At 48.3% G+C, this 22,931-nt stretch overlaps 2 protein-coding genes across 6 annotated transcripts in view; both read left to right on the top strand.

Moving 5' to 3' along the window:
* The first annotated feature begins 2,925 nt into the window (after window positions 1-2,925).
* RNF216 (ring finger protein 216) lies at window positions 2,926-21,749 on the top strand. Of its 5 annotated transcripts, none has more exons than XM_019620827.2 (15): window positions 2,926-3,027; window positions 4,115-4,214; window positions 5,866-5,953; window positions 7,657-7,785; window positions 8,845-8,978; window positions 9,905-10,756; window positions 12,046-12,122; window positions 15,654-15,756; window positions 16,399-16,563; window positions 17,620-17,734; window positions 18,019-18,158; window positions 18,829-18,879; window positions 19,905-20,042; window positions 21,054-21,202; window positions 21,644-21,749. In XM_019620827.2, exons 4-15 carry the CDS (start codon window positions 7,719-7,721, stop codon window positions 21,732-21,734), a joined length of 2,082 nt encoding a protein of 693 aa, XP_019476372.1. In that variant the 5' UTR covers window positions 2,926-3,027; window positions 4,115-4,214; window positions 5,866-5,953; window positions 7,657-7,718; the 3' UTR covers window positions 21,735-21,749. The 5 variants fall into 5 exon arrangements, with proteins under 5 accessions (XP_019476372.1, XP_010717915.1, XP_031411726.1 ...); XM_010719613.3 differs by having other exon boundaries at window positions 4,112-4,214; XM_031555866.1 differs by lacking the exon at window positions 5,866-5,953.
* Window positions 21,750-22,551: 802 nt separating this feature from the next.
* Window positions 22,552-22,931, top strand: part of LOC100540915 (E3 ubiquitin-protein ligase SMURF1) — a 12,612-nt gene continuing 12,232 nt past the window's right edge. The window contains exon 1 of the mRNA XM_010719833.1: window positions 22,552-22,575. Within this exon, the coding sequence (XP_010718135.1) occupies window positions 22,552-22,575 (24 nt within the window). The remainder of the gene's footprint in view (window positions 22,576-22,931) is intronic.

The following is a 22,931-nucleotide window of genomic DNA, read 5'->3' as shown; positions in this document are numbered from 1 at the left end:
CCCGAAGTCCTCAGGGCCGTGACGCTGAGACCTCTCTGCCCCCGTGCTCTGCGGTCACGGTGCCGGCCCAGCTCGCAGACGCGCAGTGCTGCTGTGATGGGAGGCTCTGGAGCCGCGCTCCTACGGGGCGGCTGGGGGAGGTTGGGGGTCCTGGAGGAAGGCACGAGTTGGCCCGGCAGGTTGACCCGTGGGTGTGTGGCTGAGCCCTGGCTGCTCCTGCGTGGCCATTGGCAGCAGCTGCTCCCACTCAGAAACCCAGCCGTGTGCTTTGCAGTTTGCAGTCCGTTGTGACCAGAAGCATCGTCGTCTTTGTGTCCTCCGACAGCTTATCTGGGATCTCACTGAAGTGCTTTTGTACCAGGAACAGAACGCACGTGGAGCAGTCCAGCTGTCCCTGTTCCCTTCAGCTCCTCAGCGCTCACCAGGCAGCACTCAGCCTCTCTCTGAAGCGTTGTGGTGCAGCCCCTGCTTTGGGACTGATGGTGCTTCGCATTAAAAAAGCTGATATGGTGCTGCCGTGCGCCTGTACTTCTGTTACAACTCAGTCTCTTCTTGTGTTTGTTTTGAAGCATGCTGAGTGCTGTGCCACAATCCCGAAGGCAATAGCTGCTTGTCTCTGTCTGTTGGAGCAACTGCAGGGGGTTCCTAGCAGCTGCAGCGTGAGATGGGCACCCAGACCAGGGCTGGGTTACACGGTGTGCTCCTCCTGCTGCTGGGGAGCGCAGAGCGAGGTGTGCACTGCCTGCAGCCTGCTGGGGAGAGAGGGGCTGTGCGAGACCATTGCTCTGTGCATGGGAGTCTGCAGTGGTTCCTGGTGTGTTCCTGCACAGCACTGTGCTGTAACAGCGTGCGGTGCAAACTGTATGGTGAGCCCTGTGTGTGCATTTACCGTTCTCACCTGGCCTCCTTATTTCTAGGGCCAATGCTGCACGAAGCTCTGCTGCCCCTCCTCAGGCCCGTTGTTACAGTGAGCATCTTAATAGGCATCGTGTGGTGGGTGTCTGTGTAGTGTGGCTAATAAATGGTCATCGTGATGGGAGCTTGTGCCTGGTCTCCCGGGGTTGGAAGGCGATCCCCCACTTCCTGCAGCTCTGCAGCAGCATTCAATGCTGTTTCAGTAACAGGCTTCCCGCTGCCTTTTACTTTCTCTTCCTCAAGCGCTTTCCTGTCAGCCTGCCTGCAGGCATCCTTCTTGGGCAGCTGTCCCCAGCACAGTGGCTGGGGCGGGCTCTGCTGATGACTAGGTATGTTTTGGTTTACAAGGTGCTGGCAGTCTGTTGCAGCTGCCCCAGAACTCCAAATTCCATGGCAGGCCGATGCTTTGTCTGCTGGGAATGCGGTGGGCGTTGCTGCCAGCAGTGTGGAACCAGCACTGCCTCTGACAGCTTGGCTCATAGCGGCGCCTTGTCCTTTGAAGTTGGTCACAAATTGCTAACAAGTCCTGTGGCAAAAATAGATGAAGTGCAACTCCAGCACAGCTGGGGAGAGGCAGGAAGTGTGACTGAGGGCTAATTAGCAACACGTGAGCAGCACAGGCCCCAGTGAGAGGGAAGCAGAGCCCTCTGGGTGTTGCCAGTTGCTGCTGGAGGAGGCTCCCATTCACCCATTCATTTGCAGTGGGTGCCTTTGGGTTTGTTTTTTGGGAGCCGTAGTGAGTGGTTTGCTGGAGCGGTGTGGGCAGATTGGCTCAGCTGTGGTGTCAGTGCTTGCTAGAGCCACATTCTTTCTGGAATGGTCAGAGCTACACCACTAATTCTCTGTGTCAGGAGGCTGGTTTTTTGCACATGGGTTTGGTCTGGAGATAAATGTTAAGTCTGTGTTTTAGCATGCTTGAATTCAGACACTGGCCCCTGTTCCTAAAGGAAAGGCTCTGATAGCCTCAGTAATCTGTGTGCACACTGGAGCTTTGTGCACAACATGCCTTGGTCGATGGGTGGACGTGTTTTGAGCTGCCCTGTGTGATATCAACTGCTCTCAGCAGGATCTCTCCTTGCTGGGGTGGGCACATGGCCAGCAGCAAGAAGCCTGCAGCTGATTTAGGACACCAGCAGCAGCCCGGGAGATAAGTTTGTTGCTGTTCTGCTGTGGCAGTTCCTGCTCTGGGGTGTAGGCAGGCAGGGAGAGGAGGGGCACTTAGCATCCTGGAAGCTGGAGTGGGTTCTGCTCTCCGAAGCCCAGAGATGGAGATAGCAGCTGTGTCTCACTGATGGACATCATCATGCCCTCGCTGCTTTTGTGTCACTTGTAAAGAGCTTCAGGTTTAGTTTGGAAACAACTCGAGAGCGATGTCGTTTCCTCAGGGTTGGTGCTGAAGAGCTTATGGTGAATTCAAATTTGTAATGATTCTCAGGAAAGCTGAACTGCTGAGGAGTAGGAAATGCTGCTGCTGCGGAGTGACACCGTTTTCCTGATTAGCAGCGCTGCTGTGGTTCCCTGCCTGTGTTACAGGGGCACTAAAAGGACCTGATAGAGCTGGGCTGGAAGCAAAGTGGCCGAGCTGAAATTAATCCAGGGGTGTGTATTGGTGTCAGCATGCCAGGCTCCTGGCTGACCCCCGTGCGGGTGCTCAGAAAAGGGCACTGCTGTAGTAAATAAGGTGTGAGCTGTGAGGTGGCTCCTTTTGGAAGCCCCCAGTTCTGGGGTGTTTGATGCCTGCAGAAGGATGGCTGGAAGTGAACGTCCAGGTCGATACACAACCATGGAGCCTGTGCTGGTTCTGAAGCCCTCTGGCTGTTCCCACAGCTCAGAGTGCCTCGGTGCCTTGCAGCCCCCTGGTCTGGGCTGCTCAGTCCCTCGTTACTCATCGAGCGGCTCTGAACCCTTTGAATTCTCTGCTTGCAATAGAAAACCGTGCTGGGCTGGGAACCTGAAGGCATGCGACCCAGCTGCTGAGAGTTGCACTCCACTTTCTTTATTCTCTTATAGCTTTTAAGGGTGACGTTTGGATTTCCTTAAAAAAGAAAAAAGTACTACTGAGGATCTGGAGAGGAAATGCTGCATCCTTTCTCCTGGAGTGCTCTGTGAGGTGTAAGTAGCAGAGAATACAGAGCAGAGAAGCACTCACATATATCCCAGGGCACAGAGGTTGTTAATTTTGTTCTTTTCCATGTGGCCCCACAGGCTGATAGGGAGGTGGAGGCAGTGCCATCACCACCAGCTGGGCACACACAGGTGTGTGTCACACCTGCATGCCTGCACAGTCTGTCTTTCAGATACCAGCACCCCAGTAACGGTGCTGCTCAGAGGGAAGGGCCTTTGGTTGGCACACATGGGAGGTCGAGGCTTAAAGAAAGAATTAAAACTTGTTCTGGAAGTGACAAAGCTGCAGTTCACCTGATGCCGTGTGCTCTGTCCCCACCCTCAGACCACAAAGGCGTCACGATGTGGTTTTTGAAGCAATGGCTTGGGAGATGGATGGGCTGTGAGCCTGAGGTGTTGGTTCTGTGCAAGTGCTGCCATTGCAAAGTGTTCTTGGAGCTGCCGGGTGTGCACCATCACAGCTTGGGAAATGAATGCACCTGTTTTAAAGCCAGCTCACCTTCCTTAGGAAAGCCCACAGGGAAATCTGCTGCTATTGTAGGTGGATAAAATAAAGCTAGACAAGTTCCTTTCTTTTTGTACTTCGTGTTAGCAGATGAACTGATGGCAGTAGAGCACTTCCCAGGGTTGTAGCTGAGTGACCCTCACACCCAAATGGCTCAACCACAGGAGTGGGGCTGACTGGGAGCCTGGTGTCGTAAGCAGGGGAAGCAGTAGTGATGTGAGCTGCTCTGGCTGCATTCTTTTGCAAGGTGTACGTAGTGTCGGTGGTTTCCTCACGCACAGCAAACAGAGGCTTTTGGCATTTCTTACCGGCCTTGTTTCAGTTGGGATGAGGCTGCTTGGCATGATAAGCACTGCTAAGCTCTCCCTGCTTCTGCTGGGCAGCTGTTACAAGGAGCAGCTCCCAGCAGATTGAACCTTTTGAAATGTTTCACTGAAAGCTTAGCAGTAGGTCAGGCAGAGTTTATTTTGTGTTGTTGTTTTTTTTTTCTTAAGGGCTGAGTTTTAGTTTTTGGTTTGCTGCTTGTCACAAGCCATGCATTATTTAAGCAGCTTCTCTTTGTTTTAGCAGCTTGAGACGAGCCAGAACCTCACCTTGCTTGCAGGCGACCAGAAGCCACGGTGCTGCCTGCAGGCAGAAGGCAGGAATTGATGCTCTTCTGTCAACATAGGTGAGCAGCAGTGGTGTTGCTGTATGGGGGGAGAGGCTGAAAGACATTTAATATTGCTGACATCTCTTTCAAGTTGCTCTTTTTTTTTTTCCCCCTCCATTTGGTCGGGGTTTCAATTCCAACCTCCCCTGCAGTGCTTCCTGCACGTCCTGCTGCCTTGAGCTAGAGCCAGAAAAGAGCACTTTGTGTCTGCTCCCATCTCGGGTATGTGGGAGTTCAAGATTTCTAATGCTCTAAGTGGGAAAAAATAGGCTACACTGTGTCAGGGAGGAGAGATCCCCCTTGACTGTTGCTTTAAATCCCAGCGCCATCTGAAGATGCTTTTTACAGCACAAACAGAAGGTGGAGGGAGCCTGCTCGGGTTCTGCTCCAATTCCTGCAAGCCGGAAACTTCTGCCTGTGCTGGGAGTTGGAATAGATGCACCGTGCTGCTGCTTGCTATTTTTAGGTTAGGCTAAAAATATGAAGCGTGGTGGTTGTGGGGATTTTGAGTGGGATTGGAGACTTGTGTGTAAGCAATCAGCCTGCACCTGTGACCTGCTTTTACATCCCAGCAGCAGAACTGTCTGCTTGGGGTGGTTGGGAGCAGTGCCTTTGGAGAGGGCACATCTGTGTGTGTGTGCAGCTTGCCTGGGAGGTATGCATGCCTTCAGCTATCAGATCTTCCTTTTAAAATGGTTCTTGTATCCTGCCCTGATATTGTGAGGCTGATAGTTGTGCTGGGACTCTGTTATAGGTAGCCTTATCCTTTATAAACAGGCATAAAAGTCACAGAGGTGGTGTAAGATACCTTCTTTCCGTGTGCCTTGCTTGCCTTCGTTGTGTTGTTTATGTAGGGCAGCCCCCTGGGTTGGCTTTGATCTTGTTAGCTCGCTTGCTTTGCAGCCTGATGCCATACAAGTGAAAAACTTGTGATTGTGTCACTGGACAGAACTGGCCGTGCCAGTGGGTGCTGTTCCGTGGATCTTTGGGTGATGTGCAGGGGGCACACAGCCTGTGATCCTGAGCTTCTTTACAGAGCGTTTCCTGCACCTCTTCTTTGATGCTGAAGGAACAAGTTGCTCTCTGGATGAACCTGAGCTGCCGATGGAGATGGAGAACGGTGTCTGAGTGCCAAATGGGAAGGGCGGAGGGTCAGCTCAGAACCTCCCGGCCCTTTGCTCCTTCCCCCTTCACTGGGGTGGGGGAGAGAATTGAGGGGAAAAAAGGGCAAATGTATGGGTTGAGATCAAGACAGTTTAATGGAACAAAAAAGGAAAGAAAAATAATGATGGGATGTACAGAAGAAAAGGCACACAACGGCTGCCCCCACCTGCTGAGCGGTGCCCAGCTGGTTCCCAGGTTCCTCAGCTCAGTGTAAGCGCTGTGCAGCGAGAGCCAAAATATGGGTGTTGTCAGCTCTGTGCTCAGCCTCAACCCACGACACAGTGCTGCTATCACTGCTGGGAAGGAAGATAACTGTCCTAGCTGGAGCCAGGACAGCACGGGGCAGTCACGGTGTTGGCTGACCCACACGTACTGAACTCTGATGCGCTGCGTGCGCCTGCATGGGGAGAGTGTCTGCAGAGAGCAGATCTGAGCAGACTCCTGTCTAGCCTCTGTTTGCACTGTTAGATGCTGCAGGGCTGATTTGTGGCTTTTCCCTCCCCAGCCGACCTCAGAACAATCCTTGCTGTGTGACGACTCGAGCAGCGGCTTTGCCTTGCGCAGTGCTTTGCTCCCAGTGTGGTGGGGCTGAGGTGAGTGCTGCGAGGAGTGCTGTGCAGGACCAGCCTGCAGGACTGGTGGGCATGGCTGCACCTGGCTGGCTGCAGGGGCCTGGGTGCTATTCCTGACGCTGCCTCTCGCCTGCTTGCTGACCTTGGCCATGCTGCTCCTTTCAGTGCTTCCATTTCTCTATCTTGTAAGTGGTGAGAACAACATTGATCTTGTTTTTCTAAAGCACTTGGAGGGCCGAGGATGGGAAAGTGGCGAGGCAAGATGATAGCTATTCACAAGTGCCAGGCAAATGGAACTGGAATAATGTGGATGTGACCTTGTAAAAAGGACAGTGCTTTCAGCAGGCGTGCTTACTGATAGCATGCAGGAGCAGCACTTCTGCAACTCTCTGACCATAAAGTGCCACTCAGAACAAGGCTTGCTTCTCCTTGTGCATAAGGCAGGGGCTGAGGAACCTTGTGGAAATAACCCCGAAGTCTTGGTTCTGCAGGAGGTGTGTGTTCCTGTTTTTTCAGAATGGGGATGAACAGTTCCTGGGGGGGAATACATATAAGTTCATAGCATGCATCTGAACAGGTTTTGTCATGCTGTGCCAGCTGCAAATCCTGCTCCCTGCAGGGGGAGTTAAGCAGAATGACTGAGGAGGGATTTACACTGCTTTTGTGTACCAGCAAAAGGATTTTAGAGCAGACCCACCATTTTCTTCCAACGTATGCAGCAGTAAATATTTAATAATACAGATTCCTCCATGCTTTAACATTGAAATGAATACTTCTCAATGCAAAGACCTCCTTTTGTGTTCCAGTGACCAAGTATTGCTCCAACTTCAGTCTGTGCTGTTGTGTGACAACTGGAGCTGAGAGCTGTGGGCTGTCAGAGCGCAAAATGGAAACGTGCTGTTCAGGTTGCAGTGATCCATCCCATCCTGGAGCCCTGCGTGGTGCCGGGCTGCGAGCGGGTGGCTGGCAGAGCTCAGTCCCAAAAGCTCTGTCCTGGGAAGGAGTCGCATCCCTTCTGTGTCTCTGGTTTGGGAGCAGGTGGTGTGTCCTGGAATCTCCAGCGAATTGTAATAGAGGAGGGGCTGTGTCATAAAGCAGGCAGGGCTGTTCTTCAGAACAGCAGGTGATGGCGGTGCAGTGTTTTCTGTAAGTGCTGCCTGTCCCTGGTCACGCGCTGCCCTTGGGTGCAGCTTCTTTCCAGGGGTCAGCGCCTGAATGGCATAAGATGAGCATCCCTGATTGCTCTGCAGCCCCAATTCAGCCTTCACACAGGCGCTGAGGGTTTGGGGTGGTTGTCTCTATTCCAGCAGCGCCTCGCTTTGCATTTGGCTCCTTGGCAGCCCAGCTTTCAGATCTGCTGGGGCTCTGATGCCCGCATTTCCTGGGTTGGTGCTGTGGCACGGTCTGTTCCCTGTGCTGGGTGCTGGCCGTGAAGGCCGCAGAGCCCAGGGCATACAGCTCTGCTCTGAAGTTTTCACTCCTCTTACCAGCAGGTGGTGGCAGAAACGCTGCTCTGAGTTTTTGACTTGTTGGAAGCAGAAAACAGTCTTTGAGGGTCTGAGTGTTGGCTGGGCAGAGCTGCATCGCCCTCCTGCAGCTGCACAGCTCTGAGCATCTCTGTGCTCTCCTTCCTGTGGGCCTGGTTGTGCTCTGCAGCCGTGCTGTGCTGAAAGTCAGAATTGAAACCGAAAAACGCTTCACTCTCGTCTGTTTTCGTCTTCTAGTTCCTCACACTTGCCTGAGTGCCATGCCTGGGCCTTGATGCTTCTGGGAACAGCTGTTGAAAATGGCAGAGAGAGCTGGGAATGAAGAAGCAGTTCACCTAAGCAGCTTCCATAGCCACAGAGGGAAAGGTGAGCATTGATCTGTGTGTACTTCCCAAAGTCACAGTTGTACAGCTCTGCTAGCAGCAGGAATAATAGATATTAAATGTGCAGGGGTGTTGTTAATAGAAAACTGCTAGTGATCTGTCTCCTCTTGCCACACCCTGCTGTTTTATTTAAGTTTCTATAGATACTTGCAAAGCCTCTCAATTTATGCTGGCATGCAAAATGTTTGGCTTTTGCCTCTCTGGTGTTGCCCTGCCTTAAGGCAGTGTTGACTCCTTGGCTGTGCAGAGGAGCTCCAGCAGATCTGAGGGGCTTGTGGTGTTCCACCCTTTAACAATTTGGTAGGAAAGAGGTGAGATTTCAGATCTGCACTTTGAGTGAAGTTCAGAACAGCTCTTTCTCAGTATGTCTGAAAGGTGAGGTGGTTATGTATTGATTTACTGCAGAGTTACAGGAGTGTAAACCAAAGCACTGTGTCAAGTCATAGGGAAAGCATGGGTGTGTCCTGCTCAGGCAGTGCAGAAACCCTTTGCTTCTGGCTGGTGCTTCCCTCCCTGGTTCCAGCAGCTTTGCTCAGTGGCATCTTTACACTTGTGACAAACCTTGAGGGCTGTCATCTAGTAGCAGGATATCATCTGCACTCTCAGTCAGGAGCCCTATCTCAGGTTCTCATACGGTGCTCCCACAAAGTCACTCTTTCAGAAGATGTCACATTGCACACGGAACCTTATCTGTCCTCTGGAATGTACTGCACACTAATAAAAGAAAATGTGTAGTGCCTGAGATACTGAAAGTTCAGGGTATCTCTCTAAAAATTATTCTGTACATGAATTACTGGGATCAGTTTTTGCAGCAGCTTGACTCGTGCTTAGGATGGAAGAATCTCTGCATAGAAGCATTTCAGGCATATGGCATTGTGATCTCTTGACCTATAGTTTTTTTGCAAGGCTTTGCTCTGAGGATCATAGGAGTGGCTGTGACCTCAAAGTGCTTTTTTCTTGTTGCTGCAATGCAAATGTGAGGATTGCTTTTGCAGGCGTTTTGGTAATTTGCAAGCAGCTAACACGACTTACCTTGCTACAGACCGAATAAACCGCAGGGATGAAGGTCTTATCACGATATCAGATTCCTCGGATGAAGAATTACCTTTGCAGGAAACACCAGCAGAGCAGCAGCGTGAGGATGATGATGATGATGATGTGGTCATCTTGGCAGAGGTAATTTGTCATTTTTGTATGTGTTGCTGCTTTATTCATAGCCTTTCTAACCGACTCACGTACAGATACCTAATGTGCTCCTGTGGGAGTCCTGCCTAGTTAAAGTGGCTTCACTGGGATCTCTGAAATGAGTGTTGATATGAGAACATTTTGCTGGGTTTGAGGTTTTTAATCATGTTTTGGGCACAAGAGAGGAGAACTAGATTGTTAACAGCATAGTACTTGAAGTTCTGCTTAACTTTTGGAAACTAGAGCCTCCTTAATCCAGAAAGGTAGGCAGAGAAGTGAATTTGTTCCTTAGAATGCAGGTGTTCAAAACCCGCACCTGGCTTAATCTTGTGTCCTTCAGCTATGCAGTTCAGAGCACATCCCACTTTTCTGTTGAAGTAACTAGAGGCATTGAGGAAGTGGGTTGCAAAGACACTTTTCTGTTTCTTACTTGAAAAAAGCGGCAAAGAATCTTCAAACAAATCTTCAAACTCGTACTTGTATTCAGCAGTCTTAGCTTGCCAGAGGCAGGAGCAAGGCCAGAGATGAACGTTTTGAGCTTCAGTTCCTGCTGCCTCTATAAACGATTTGCTGAGGAGCAAACATGCCATCGGTTAGCTTTTACTTCTCAGACCATCTGGGAATGAAGTGGGGATTGGAGTGACCTCTGGGAATTATTCCAGTGCTGAAAGTCCCATGTATCTTCAGTTCTGCTGACTGTTCTCTTATAACTAGTGCACCCTTAGCACCTGGGGACAGACCATAGAGTGCAGTGAAACAAAGATACCTGGGTGGTAGTTCTATGCTTTATTACACTCGCTGCTAAACTGGCTTTTCATCTGTTTCCCATCAGAAATCTGGTGAGATGCAAAAGATCATTTGGAACAAGGATTCTGATGAGTAGAAAATCTACTTATTCTCCTCTGTCTTCTTTTTAGACCTCCAAGCATCAGCAGCTCGTGCGTCCCAACGTCATCAGACCTGCTGCTCAGTGGCAGGGTGCAAACGCTGTGGGAGAAGGAGGATCTAAAAACGCTGTAGGGCCTTTGGGGAGCATGTGTGTGCAGGATGAGGTCTCAGCTCTGCTGTGCCAGAAAGACCACGCGGTGCAGAGCAGTGCTGGACCAAGCAAGGAGGAGAGTGTGAACTTTGCCTTGCAGCAGCCTGGACCTCCTGAGCTGAATGGCCCCAGGTCTGAACTTACGAGTGACCCTGAGCCTGGCCTGAGTTTGTTTCCAGCAATAATAAGTCCGCAGCTTGTTAACAGGGAGTTTGTTAGTCTGGGGAAAGCAGACTTTCCACCACCACAAGGGGAAAAGGTGGAAGCCCAGGGCTGGCAAGAGGAGGACTTAAAGCCAGAGCTCTCGCAGAACACTGATGGAACAGCTGCTGCAGCCACCACAGAGCAGGAGATCCAGGACAGCAGCCCGCCGGGTCCCCCCTGCCTCCAGCCGCTGGACACGGAGCCGCGCGCTGTGCTCAATGGCTGTGCTCCACAGCAGGGGCAGCCCGAGGCAGGCTCTGCATCTCTGAGGGCCTATGGAGAGGAGGCTCCAGGGCCGGCCTTTCCCAGGCCGGAGCCACAGCAGGATGGCATTCCGGGTCCTGCTTCACCACAGCCAGCACATCCACCAGAGGAGACGAGGGGACAGCAGGCGACAGACAACGAGCGGCCCGGCCCGGCCTTCCCGGCACAGGGCTCGCATGAACTCGGATCTAGCAGTGTGCCAGAACAAGGGGCTGCCGGGCAGGAGGACCAGGACTTCACTGCCCTGCTCATCAGAGAGACAGTAAGTCGTCCCCATTTTGCATTCGTGTTGTTTTCAGATGGTTTTTTCAAGGTGTGCAGTGTTGCATGTGCTCAGAGCACAACTCCTGCTTGCTTCAGCTGCAAATCCTCCTCGCTTTGGCTGAGGCTCAGCGACGCACAACGTGAGTGTGCAGTGAGCAGTCTTGGAAAACTTTGGTTTAAAGAGATTAACCCCATTGCTGTGGCAGCAGTGATGAATGGATGTGAATCCCGATGGTGTTTGCTTTGGGGTGGGTTGTTGGTTGGCCAGGAAAATGGAGCAGAACTGTATGGAGTGTGTTGGGGTGCAATGAGGCAAAGTAACACAGGTCCATTCTCCGTATGGTTTGTTACTTGGGTGGCATGGTGAGCATTACAAAAACAGCAGGAAGCAATGCTTGGTGATGCTTCACATCTGGTGGTTCCCCTCTTCTCTGGTATACAGTCATCCCACTGCCTGCTAGGGAGAAAGGCTCTCTTTTGGTACTTTATGGATTTTTTTTTTAATGTTTTTTGTAATTTCTTATCTTTTACAAATCTGTTGCATCTTACTGTATGTTAATTTTGTCTTGGGAAACCAAGATTGAGAAAATACTGTTATTCTCCAAGTGGCACAACCATCAACACTCACTTTTCAGGGTAAGACCTTGGTGACTGCTGACCTGCTTTAAGAGATGGATGAGTACATAGTGTTACATTGTTCAGGTTGCTTGACAACCCTAACCAGCTCAGTTTTGCAAAGACAAGTACCCTCTGGTGCAACCAATTGCAATACCCACATGGAAACCCAATGAGAGAGCACTAAAGGGCTCTTGGCTACATGGCTACTGCCAGTAAAGGTTTGTTGTCTGCTCTGCTCTCGTCGAGAGTCTGTGTATTGTTTCATTGCCCTCTTGCTTTGGAATGTATTCCAGCACACAAGGTCAAAACCCTTTATCTTCCATCTGGGGGGTATGTATTAACTTTGCTCATGTTGTGGTTTGTACCCGTGTGCCTCTCCTCTTTCCATCCACCCTGAATCACTCGTAAGGCCAGGCACTCACAGCCACTCACACCACTACCCATGCTCTCATAAAAATAGCTGTTAGTTATCCTGTGGAGCCAGGAGAATCAGCAGCTTGCAATATCCAGGCTGTGTGAATATAATCAGTCTCTTGGATCCCATTTTAGCCCTCATTTCGGGAGCATGCTAGATAACTACCATACATTTATCTCTATCTTTGGTGCTGTTGCAAGGTTGTGCTATGCAGCTCCTAATACCTGTATAACCCTTAGCTTTTCCTACTATAGGAAGCGAGATTTCCAGATGTGAGGAAGGAATATATTGAAGAGCTAATCAGCTTCAAGGACTGCTATGACTTAAACGTGTAAGTATGGTCAGAGAGCTGGAGGATACCATAAAGCAGCTTGGCTGCAGTCACACTTCCATTTCCTTCCTGCTAATAATGCTGTTGAGTGTATCCAGGCTGGGAGTCAGCAGTATGCTGGTAGTGCCAAAAAGCATGGATTTCTTTTTTAAATGTGTAATAGAGCTATTATTAAAGCCTGTATGATTCTGACATCATGCTGTAGCTTCTCTGCTTTTTGAGATAATTTGCATGTTCTGTTAACCAGTTATTTGAAGATTTAAAGCTATTACATATCATCTCCTCCTGTTACCAGACTTGTTAGAGATGAGTGTCAAGAATAGGGGTTGGCTTCTGTAGAACATAGCTTAGAGGTGAGTTGGTAAATTTTGAATTGTATGAATCAATTTCCTACTTAATTTTCTGCCTCTTCCTGCCTTCTTCCAGATAAAAACTGACATTAGTCTGGACTTCTTCATTTGATGCCATGGTGTTGGTTTTTATCCCCTTGAGTAGCAGTTGGTATCGTTTGAGTTCCTCTCAAACCACCTTTTGCAGATAAACACATTCGAGGACTAGTAGGATCTATTCCAGTGTCTGCTGATGGACAGATTTTGGTCAAATTGAGTAGAAATGCAAGGCAAGGAGAGAAGTAAAAGCAATGAGAAATCAGCCTGAGGTCTGCTGCTTAGCTGACTGTACCAGCAACTCCAGGCTCCTTGTTAAGAATTGTATTGGGTATCTCTGAGAGTCACACTAGAGTCAAAAGACTAAAACAAGTCCTTTACCTTGTTGGTAAGTTACATCATCTCCCCACCCTGGTGAGTAAAGCTTTGCAGCTGAAGAGTGAGAGATTGTGTGTGTTGGCAGCAGGAAGCACAGGGGAAGGGCAGTGTGGGGTAAATGATGGCTGACGTTGGGTGGCCTCTCTCTCCTCTCTGTAACTCGCTGAAACACATTCAGTGTAGTTATTACATGACAAAAATGAAGAATAGGTGTTGGTTGCCATAGAATTCACTCTATCTTGTATGTGTTGTATTGTATTGCCTTCAGCATCAGATCCATAGTTAGTAATATTCAAGTATGTGAGGCTTACTGGATCTAAATGAGTGGCAAGGAGCTAAGCCCAATAAATGGAATCATCCTTAGATTTCTTATCCCTTTACCTGTGTTGTGAAATCATGCCTTGGGAAACACTGCTTGGTTAGGAAGTCATCAGGTTGCAACTCTTCTCCTTTTCTGGAAGTGCTCTCCCTGCAGCAGTGACACGTTGAGCACGAGAAGTTCTCAGGTGCCCGTGCTGTGCACTTGCACCCAGGAGTGGGTGGCTGTGTTGGAAACGCAGGAGGCACACAGCACTCATCCCTGGGGCAGTCGGGCCATTGAAGTTAAGGTGTGTGGCTGCAGGACCCTCTCAGGGATTGTGTGCCAAACCCGTTAGTGTATCCCGCGGGGATTTAGTGAAGCCTGGTGGAATTAAATCCCGGCTTCTGTAAGTCTTAATGCGTTCCTTCCCTTTTTGCTCCCGGAATGTCTTCTCTGCTATTGTGTGCTGCAGAACCAGGGAGATGAAAAGGTGCTTACAGGCTGCCCTGCAGGCTGCCCACAGTGTCTGCTCAGCGGCGCGTGGCGGACTTACTGGATGATAAAGATTTCTTCCCTATATTTTTATTCCTTTAACCAAACTGTCTTTTGAATTGTCACCGTGTCTTTTGTATTGGAACAAATGGGTCGTGGCACTGGGCAGCCTTGCTGGCAGGGGTTCTTTGATCTCCATGGCGTGTCAAGCTGAATCAGGCTCGAGGTATATAATAACTGGGGGTGGCTGGGTTTGGTCAGAGATGAGGCTTTTAGCTGGCTCTGTGTCCTGGGGTGCAGATATTACAGAGCAGTGCCGCAAGTGTGCGTGTGCTGGGACCCACTTAACTCATTGTCGGATGTTGAGGGTTCACATCTTTGAAAATCCCAAGCACCAAAAGGCAGGAGAGCTCAAATGCACTGTGCTGCAGCTGAGGCCCTGGTGTTTGAGCTCCTTGTGGTTTGTTTCACTGGATTAGAACAGTTATCTTTTACAAAAGCAGGGAGATGGAAGCTATTAAACTCTCAGTGCCAGGATGTTTTGTTGTTTTCCAGTAGGATGGTCTTCAAACTTCCAGCTGATGTGAAAGATGTGAGAGCTGCTCCCAGCTGGGTATCATCCATTCAGCTTTTGTGTGCGGAAGCCTTCAGCTTGGCCAGAGGCTCCTGGCTCAAGATGTCAATACCTGATTAAACAGAAAGCAATGCCTCTGCTTTGAATGTGTACGCAGGGCTGAAGAAATGGTGCCTTGATAGTGGGTTAATGTTGCGTGCCAGTTCAGATTTCCTTATGAGGGACTGATTTCTGACATTGGGAATGTAAACTAGCAGCAATTTTGTCTTTGCTGCAACCTAGCACCTTCTTATTCAAACAGTGTTATGAATGTTGATTGCTCCTTGTAGCTCTTTTCAGAATGATGATGTTCTGCAGCGGGGGGGAAACTGAGGACCAGTGTGAGTTCCCAGCCAAGAAGGGCTGAAGACAAGCAGGGGAGGCTCAGAGGCTCAGAGCCCCTTGGCAGGGCTGTCTGCAGTGGGTGTGGATCTCAGCAGTGGGGTATTCTGAAACCCTTTGTTGGAGAGTTTCCGGAGCTGAAATGCTCAGTTCAGCTAAATTCACCTGACAGAGTTACAATTGTTTGCAGCAGGACCTCAGGCACGCAGCAGTTTGTCTGGGATGTCATTTGCCAAATGTTATTTAGTGATCATTTTCTGAATGCTGCTCCCACTTACGGCAGTTTGCAGTGTAACCTGGGCAATGCCATTGTGATTTCAGGCTGTGTGACAATGAGAGCTGTGTTTGCAGTACGTATCTGATGTAAACAATTTTAAGCATGCTTCTGCCTCTGCCCTTATGGGAAAGTAGTTAAAGACTGAAGGCTTTAATTAAAATTTGATTCAATAATCTTCTGACCAGGAAGCCCTCAGCCTATTGCAGTTGTGATAGGGATTTCTGTGCTTATTTTTCCATAGATTTGTGTGGCGTGGTGGATGTAAGCTGTCTCAGTTAATGCTGCTGTGCTGCAGTTGTTCCCTCTTGTGCAGTCCTCACAGTGTTGGTTTCCTCATAGCAGAACATGAGTACTCCTCCACTTGCAGTGGTGCAGGATGGAGTCACGTAGCCCGAGGAGGTGTTGCTCACATATGTGGCTGTGGGTGGGAGGCAAGCCTGATTTTCCCCGTGTGCAGCTTTATGTTGATGAGTAGCTGACCTGTACGAGCTTCATGTAGGCACATGGAATTGTTGAAAGACATCTATTTGCTTTCCCTTCTGCGCTCATGCAACTGATAATTCTTTGCTTAATTCTCAGTCATTTCTTTTCAATCTGTTCCAGCCTGAGACCTCTCTTGGTTCTCACAGGGCAGGCTGTGGCTTGCCTGCCCAGCCTCTTCGTTAGAGGATGCTAACAATTGTACCAGTGAGGAATGAGCCTGAGCTCCCCAAACCTGAACTAACTATAGTTTTCTTTCCAGACTTTGTAACTTCCTTCTGGAAAACCCAGATTACCCAAAGAAGGAAGGCAGAATGGTTTTAAATCCCACCAGCAGCCTGCTTGCCAGCCAAGATGAGACAAAGGCAAGTGAGAATACCCTCATCTACAGCACACCTCCAGCCTGTCCAAGTGATCTTGGGGTGTGTGGTTCTGTGTTTACTTGCAGAGCTCCTTGTTGAGCCATGCTTTGTTAGGAGGCCTCTAGGTGCAATTCAGGTGGTGGTAAATAGTGGTGGCAAATATTGCAAGCAATAGTTGCTTGCAAGATGACTTCAAGGCTCTTCTGTTTTGCTGTTGCACAGCTGCCTCTTGTCTGCTTTGTGCCATCAGCAGGCCCCTCGGGCTTCCCTGCCTGTCAGCCACCCACTGGCTGTGACATCTATTGTAGGAATTCTTGGTCGTTCTGCCACATGAAGTCCTTTGGCCTGAGGACTGCTTTGTGTGACCTTGACGCATTGCTTTTCAACCTCTTAAGTGCAAGCCTCCCTACTTGATGCACACAGTGGCTTTAAGCTACTTGTCTTGTGTCCTGCCAGGAGCACAGCATACACCTTCACGTCCACGCTGTCCTCCCAGCTGCTGCTTAGATGTGTGCTCAGAACAGGGTGCCACAGTTTGGGGAGGTCCTGCAGAAGGCCCCTATCCTGCAAGAATAGTTTGAGATGTGTGTGTATGTGTAGCAAGACTTTTTATATCCTCCCTCATCTTTTGCATTTCCTTCTTAGGTGCCTAAAGTGGACTACTTTGACTTCTCCAAGCTTGCCCCGCTCGATCAGCGGTGCTTTATTCAGGCAGCCGACCTTCTCATGGCAGATTTCAAGATGCTGAGCAGCCAAGACATTAAGTGGGCACTACATGAACTCAAGGGACACTATGCAATCACACGAAAGGTTCTCCTGTTTGAGTCTGTTTTCTTTCCCAGGGTTACCTGTGCTGCCTGTGGGGAGCAGTGTGATGTCTTTTAGCCTTACTGTGCCACTTGCTTCTCTGGATGTGTGGTTACGTGGGGTTTCTCCGTGGGTTTTTTGTTTTAATCATCCTCCTTTCCTTTCAAGAAGTCTTTGCTTAGTAGACTCTTGCAAAACTCATCAGCCAGATAGAATGCTGCAGGAAGCTTTTACTTTTCTGTAACGGAATAATTGATGAAATAATGGCTAGTTTATGATAAGTGATGCATTAAACTCAAAGGTACTCCTGTACTTTGCGGAAGTGGGGTGTAATTGCCAATAAAACCAAGACATTTAGCCAAGTCTTAAAACATTTAACTCAACTGCTGTTACTAGTTTGTAAGTGACAGCACGTAACTGAGGAGAAGGCCAAGCCTCGCTGCCCTATTTCTTACAATTATGACTTATGAAATGAATCATTAAATTCTTTGTAGAAGTTTTCACAGTAATGGAACTGCAAAGAAATTTGTTCTGGAATATCACCAGGCTAAATGTGAATATAGTTTCAAGCTTGTGACTGGATGTGTTTTTTGATACGCTTCTTTTGCTTGAGCTTCTCTCTCTACCCTTCCAGTACTTGACTACAGCTAAAACCACTGTTCCTCTTCATTTGATTGAGCACTGAGTACTTGAATTGAACAAAACCAGGTTCTAACTGTAGACCTTCAGAAAAGGAATTCAATTTAAAGAAAAAAAGATCAGCTCTGCGTCAATGTGGACAGCAGCTGTATTAGTGTTAATAGCTGAGGCAGTGCAAGGTAGCATTCAGCTCTGCCTGGTGGCTACGTTGTTGTGATGGAATGATTGCTTTATGAGTACATAAAGCAGCAAAGTGGACAAAGGGAAGAGATCTGTGTGGTGCCTGGCTTTCCTGTTTTAGTTCAGTCCTGTGCACTGTTTGTACAGTGCTTTGATTTGAGCTGTGTGCTTCTGCTTTCTCATGGAGAACAGAAGGGACTTAAATCTGCATTGTTGGATTTTTTTTTGTTTTGTTTTCAGGCCTTTTCAGATGCCATAAAAAAATGGCAGGAGCTGTCTCCGGAAACCAGTGGGAAACGAAAAAGGAGAAAAGAAATGAATCAGTATTCATATATAGATTTCAAATTTGAGCAAGGTAAATAACAAGCAGTGTGCATTGTGCTCTCTGCATGATTATTGTAAGCAGAACTGGCTTACGCTAGAAAGGACCGTCCTTGAAAGGGGATATGTTCCCAAAACAGCAATGCTTCTGTCGCTGTCTGCTATCTGTTTTGGAATGCTCTTCATTAGTACATCTGCTTGGTACAGTGGTGCCGGAGGTTTTGAAGTTGTGTAGCTGGAGGTGTGTAGAGGAGGAAGGATTTGAGCTTTGTTCTTGCTGCTCCGTCCTGCATCACGGTGTCTGTAACTCTGCTTTAGGGGATGTGAAGATTGAGAAGCGGATGTTCTTTCTGGAGAATAAGAGGCGGCACTGGAGGTCCTATGACAGGCTCTCACTTCTCCCACCCGTGCTACTGGAGCAGGAATTCTATGAGCAAAAAGTTAAAGAGATGGCAGAGGTGAGTGGTAGGAAGTGCTTTGGCTTGATTGCTGCAGAGCCCTTTATCCTGAACGTGGAAATTTGCCTCTGACTGAAACTCAAACACTGAACAGAACTTTGAGTAACTCACTACATTAACCTCTCTGCTGCCAGGCCCGAGGCAGTCTGCTCGTTCACTGCCTTGCAGAGCTTGGCACTCCAGGCTCCAGAACATCTCCCTTGCTGAGGTCCGTGTCTTTCAAAGCAGAACCCTGCAATACCTGCTGCTGTGTTGTCTTCTGCAGAGAATTCACCCTTCTGCACATACAGTCCTTTCTGAAGTAGCTTCTTAAAGATCAGCTTCTCCTAAGCAGATGGTTTGTGCCTCCTTTTTAAAAACAATGATGATGTTCCTTGGGGCTTCTGCTGGAGCGGCCCATCGAGTTGATCTCTGCCCATAGGAGCACGAAGGGGCAGCCCCTCATAATGTAGAATTTGGTTCTTTGTTCTTGCTGCCTTTGCCTTCCCCCCATCTGTTTTAGCTGAATCATAAATATCTTAATGGACTGGAGGGATGGGCTGAGTGATGTTGTGAGCAGGCAGTGTGCCTTTTGTGGTGGGCTGTAAATCTTGAGATAATGTAAATGGGTGTAGAGGCTGAAAAACTGCTTTATCTATTCTGTAAATAAAGATGCACATCTCTTTTACAGCATGCTGACTTTCTCCTTGCTCTGCAGATGAATGAGGAACAGTATCAGAAGGTCAGTATATCCAGCGTGATCCCTTGAGGTCTGCTCATGCATAGGTGCTGTTTTGCACACAGCACTTCGGAATTTCCTGGCTCCTGGAAGGGAGGACTGGCTGCATTTGCACTGTGCTGCTTTTGCTGAGTTGGCAAAGCCAGCGTAGTGTGTGTTGGCTGGCTTTTGGAGGAGGTAGACGAGCTGAGTCCAGCAAGACAGTATTGATGCACATAATGATCTGCAGTAATTCAGTCAGCTACTGCTTGTATCTTTACTGGCCAGAACAAACACTGCAATAGAATAGCACCAGGCTTGCTCTTGCTACTGATGTTAGGCTGTTTGAGACTTTGAAGCAGATTTGCTGTTGTTCTTGGAGCTCTGCCAGCAGAAAGGCCTTTCTCTTTTGCAGAGTGGGCTCTTTAAAAACCTGAAAATGGGACTTCTCCTTTTTGATGGAGAAAAGTTTAAGATAGGTTCAGTTGCTTTGGATTGCTTTTTCTTTCGCAATTCCTGCTTCTCTTCAGACTTCACAGAAGATCTGGACGTTTGAGTAAGTGGACATACGTTCACAACTGTGGTGAGGAGGCCAAGGCAGGGTATCTGCAGACAGCTGGGTGACTGCTCCTTTAGAGGGCAACAGATTTGAAGCTTGCTTTTCACTATGCGAATGGCGTGTACTCTGTTGCTTCTCTGCAATCACAGCTTCCCCAGCTCAAGATGCTTGTATGCCTGTGAGCTAAGAATTACTAAAACACCATGTGTTCTCTGGCTTTTTGGAATCTGCCAAACCGGACGTGTAGGTATTAAGTTACTTGAAACCGAGTTTCTGGTTTTGCTTAGTGGATTCTGACCACTGAGCAGGATATCTGATGGAATGGTGTGTAACTATGGCTCCTTGTAATTAATGTTGTCATTGTTTGTAGCTTGCAGTTGTATGTACTCGCATCACGGGGTGTTTATTTGCAGCAGTGTGTTGGTATGTTGCTATAGCTATTGATTCCTATTTATTTCTTGCTGTTGCTAATGTTTCTGTTGTGTTGCAGGATGGTCAGATGATAGAGTGCCGCTGCTGTTATGGGGAGTTTGCTTTTGAAGAGCTAACTCAGTGTGCAGATGGTCACTTGTTCTGCAAGGAGTGCCTAATTAAATATGCTCAGGAGGCAGTCTTTGGCTCTGGGAAGGTAAGAATTTCCCAACTGGACAAAGGGAAAATGGATAAATTGCTGTTTGGTGATCACATTGCTGTTTGCATAGTTCTGTAGCTTAAACCAGATGTAGCCACACTTCCTGAGAAGTGTTTGATCGGAACTGTCTTGAAATGCCAATCCAATGAGTCAACCTCAGCATTAACAACTTTCCAATGGGATTTGGGTTGTAAGGTTTTAGTTTGTTGACCTCCATCTTGTGTGCTTCATGCTGAACAAATTGAAATGGATTGTTAGGAGAACTTTCTACAGCATTCATAGTAACAATAACTTGAACTCATCTGGTTCTGATTCACTACTTAATGAAGCAGTGGTATCTGCACAATGTGGTGTCATCTCTGACTTGGCCAGTCCCTTCCTAGCTGAAAGTACTTGTCCTTCATCAGTTCCTTGTGACCCCAGCTTAATCTGGGGGCTGTTTCCTCAGTGGTACTACCAACTACAGTGTCACTTACGAATGCTGCTGTTCCTGGGACAGTTACCAGAGTTGGTTCAGAGTTAGTAAGGGAGCAGTTAGCAGTATCCTGATGCCCAGCTGAGCTGTATGTGAATTATTACCTGCTCTGAAGTGTACATGCTCATTTGTGCTGGGTGTAATAATTGGACTGTTGGGCACTTTGGTACTCTGGGATCATATGTGAACATAGCTGTATTTTCTATGACCGTATTGCCAAGAATGTAAGCTGTTGGTCACAAACGTGCAGAAATAACAGGCTGCCTTGAGGTCACGGTGGATTTGGTGCTTGTGGACTGTGATCCAACCTATCAGCAAGCATCTGTATGTCCAATACATGTTTTGAGTTCTGATCTGTTTGATGAGCCAGCCATGTTCTTACCATAGTAAGCTTGCTCTCTGGCAGTCACTTGCTGATTAAAGCTCTGTTATCTCCACGCACGGCTCTGCTCTGGTTTATGTGGGATGTTCCCACAAAACTGACTGGTTTGACACTAGCATCATACTGAGACTGAGCTCTTTTCCACCCGCAGTCAGAGCTCAGCTGCATGGAAGGCAGTTGCACGTGTTCGTTCCCCACCAGTGAGCTGGAGAAGGTGCTTCCAGAAACCATCCTGTGTAAATACTACGAGCGGAAAGCCGAGGAGGAGGTGGCTGCTGCCTGTGCAGATGAGCTTGTCAGGTCAGTGCCCAGTGCAAGGTGCAAACTGATCTAACTGTTGTTAGGCTCCCCAAAATGTTAGGCTCTCCAAACTCCTAAATGTGTGTCAGCAATGGAATAGAGCTGCATTCCTATTTCAGGCTTCTGCCTGCCAGGCTGTTTGTACTCAGGTTGGCCTGCCTTTGACTGGGAGCAGATTAAAACTCAATACAGCTGTCTCCCTTAAGACTCGCTTGCAAACTCTTTGCTGATCCTCTCTATTATACAGTCTAAAGTAGCGCTGAGTATATGACATTTTGATTGCAAACAGGGAAGTGATCGAAGAAATATGAGGAAAAGGACAGCAGTCAGCATATCCTTGCAGCAGGCATTTGCTTGGCAGCACCGTTAAGCACCACAGAGCTTTTTGACTAAATCCACTGTTGGCACTGTGCATTAATAGCCTCTTATTTTGGGCTGCAGGTGTCCCTTCTGTAACTTCCCAGCTCTACTGGACAACGATGTGAAGAGGTTCAGCTGCCCAAATCCCCGCTGCAGAAAGGTAATTGAGTGACATTTGCCACTGGGTCTCTTCTGGAGTGCTTGGTGCAGAGCTGAGCACAGCTTGCACTTTGCAGCCTCCGCTGAGCTGATGGTCTCGTGTGGCTGCATGGAGCAGCAGTCAAGGTATTTGTTGGATCCTGCTGATGTTCTGTGCGTCTGGAGAGATGTATTCAGAGTTCTGTTGATACAGACAACAGAATCCCTTTCATGTGGCAGGCTTGAAAGATGTTGGCTACAAAAGCTTCTACAAAGCCTTAGGATGCTGTCTTGCGTATACAGAAATGTTTTAAGTGAGCAGGGAGCCAGGTGTTTGAAAGGCAAATCGTAATCCTTTGTCTAATGAAACTTCTGGAGAATGAGCTGAAACAAGCCTATACAAACTATCCTTAACATCTTACCTTTTTCTTTTATGCTGTCACTTGAATACAGGTTTGATTGGAAGGGTCAGAAACTTGTCTGAATAAGTCCATTCAAAGAGCAGAAAATCTTTGTGCTCTTCCCAAACTTGCTAATAGCCATAAAAGAAGAATCATGGGCTCCAGTGGGGGAAAACTGGCTGCTGTGCTTCTGCACTGTCTGTTCTGGGGAAAAATAAAAGTGTAAAAACTGCTTCTCAGGTTCCTCAACGTAAGCAGAGCCCTGCACACATCTGGTGACCAGTGCACTATTGGTGTTTGTCACAAAGCTACAAGGCAATGTGTGTGCTGTTAACCACTACACTTAATTCACATGCTGTGTTCACAGAGCTGCATACTTCTGCAGCAGCGTTTGTGGGTGCTTTGGACTTAGGCATGTAGCTGTTGTAGTGTTGGGCTCTTGTAAGCAGTATGGCCATTTGCCTGCGCTGGAAAGCAAGAGAAAGTCAAATTCTGTTGTCTGTAGAGACTGAAGTTGCTAGCAGTGAAGTTTGCTTTTTCGAGGGGGGGAAGAATGCTGTTTAGTGTTACACAAATCCATCTCAGGTCTCTGATACCCAGGTTTGTTTTGCTGGTGCCCACCTCCACTGTTTGGGAAGAAAGGCAGGAGGAGCTGTGCAGGGCACTAGGTGGCACTGTCGATTCGTGTTCAAATCAGCTTTTTTTTTGTTTTGTTTTGTTTTAAATCTGTTTTTTGCAAAACCCAAGCTGTTTTCAAAATGTGTGTGTGTCAGCAGCGCAGAGCGGAATTCAGGCTCGAGAAACACAAACGTTCCAAATGTGCAAAAAAA

This window comes from Meleagris gallopavo, chromosome 16 (assembly GCF_000146605.3).
Source record: "Meleagris gallopavo isolate NT-WF06-2002-E0010 breed Aviagen turkey brand Nicholas breeding stock chromosome 16, Turkey_5.1, whole genome shotgun sequence".
Taxonomy (NCBI): domain Eukaryota; kingdom Metazoa; phylum Chordata; class Aves; order Galliformes; family Phasianidae; genus Meleagris; species Meleagris gallopavo.
The sequence above is the reverse complement of the archived record's forward strand: the minus strand, read 5'-3'. Positions and strand labels throughout refer to the sequence as shown.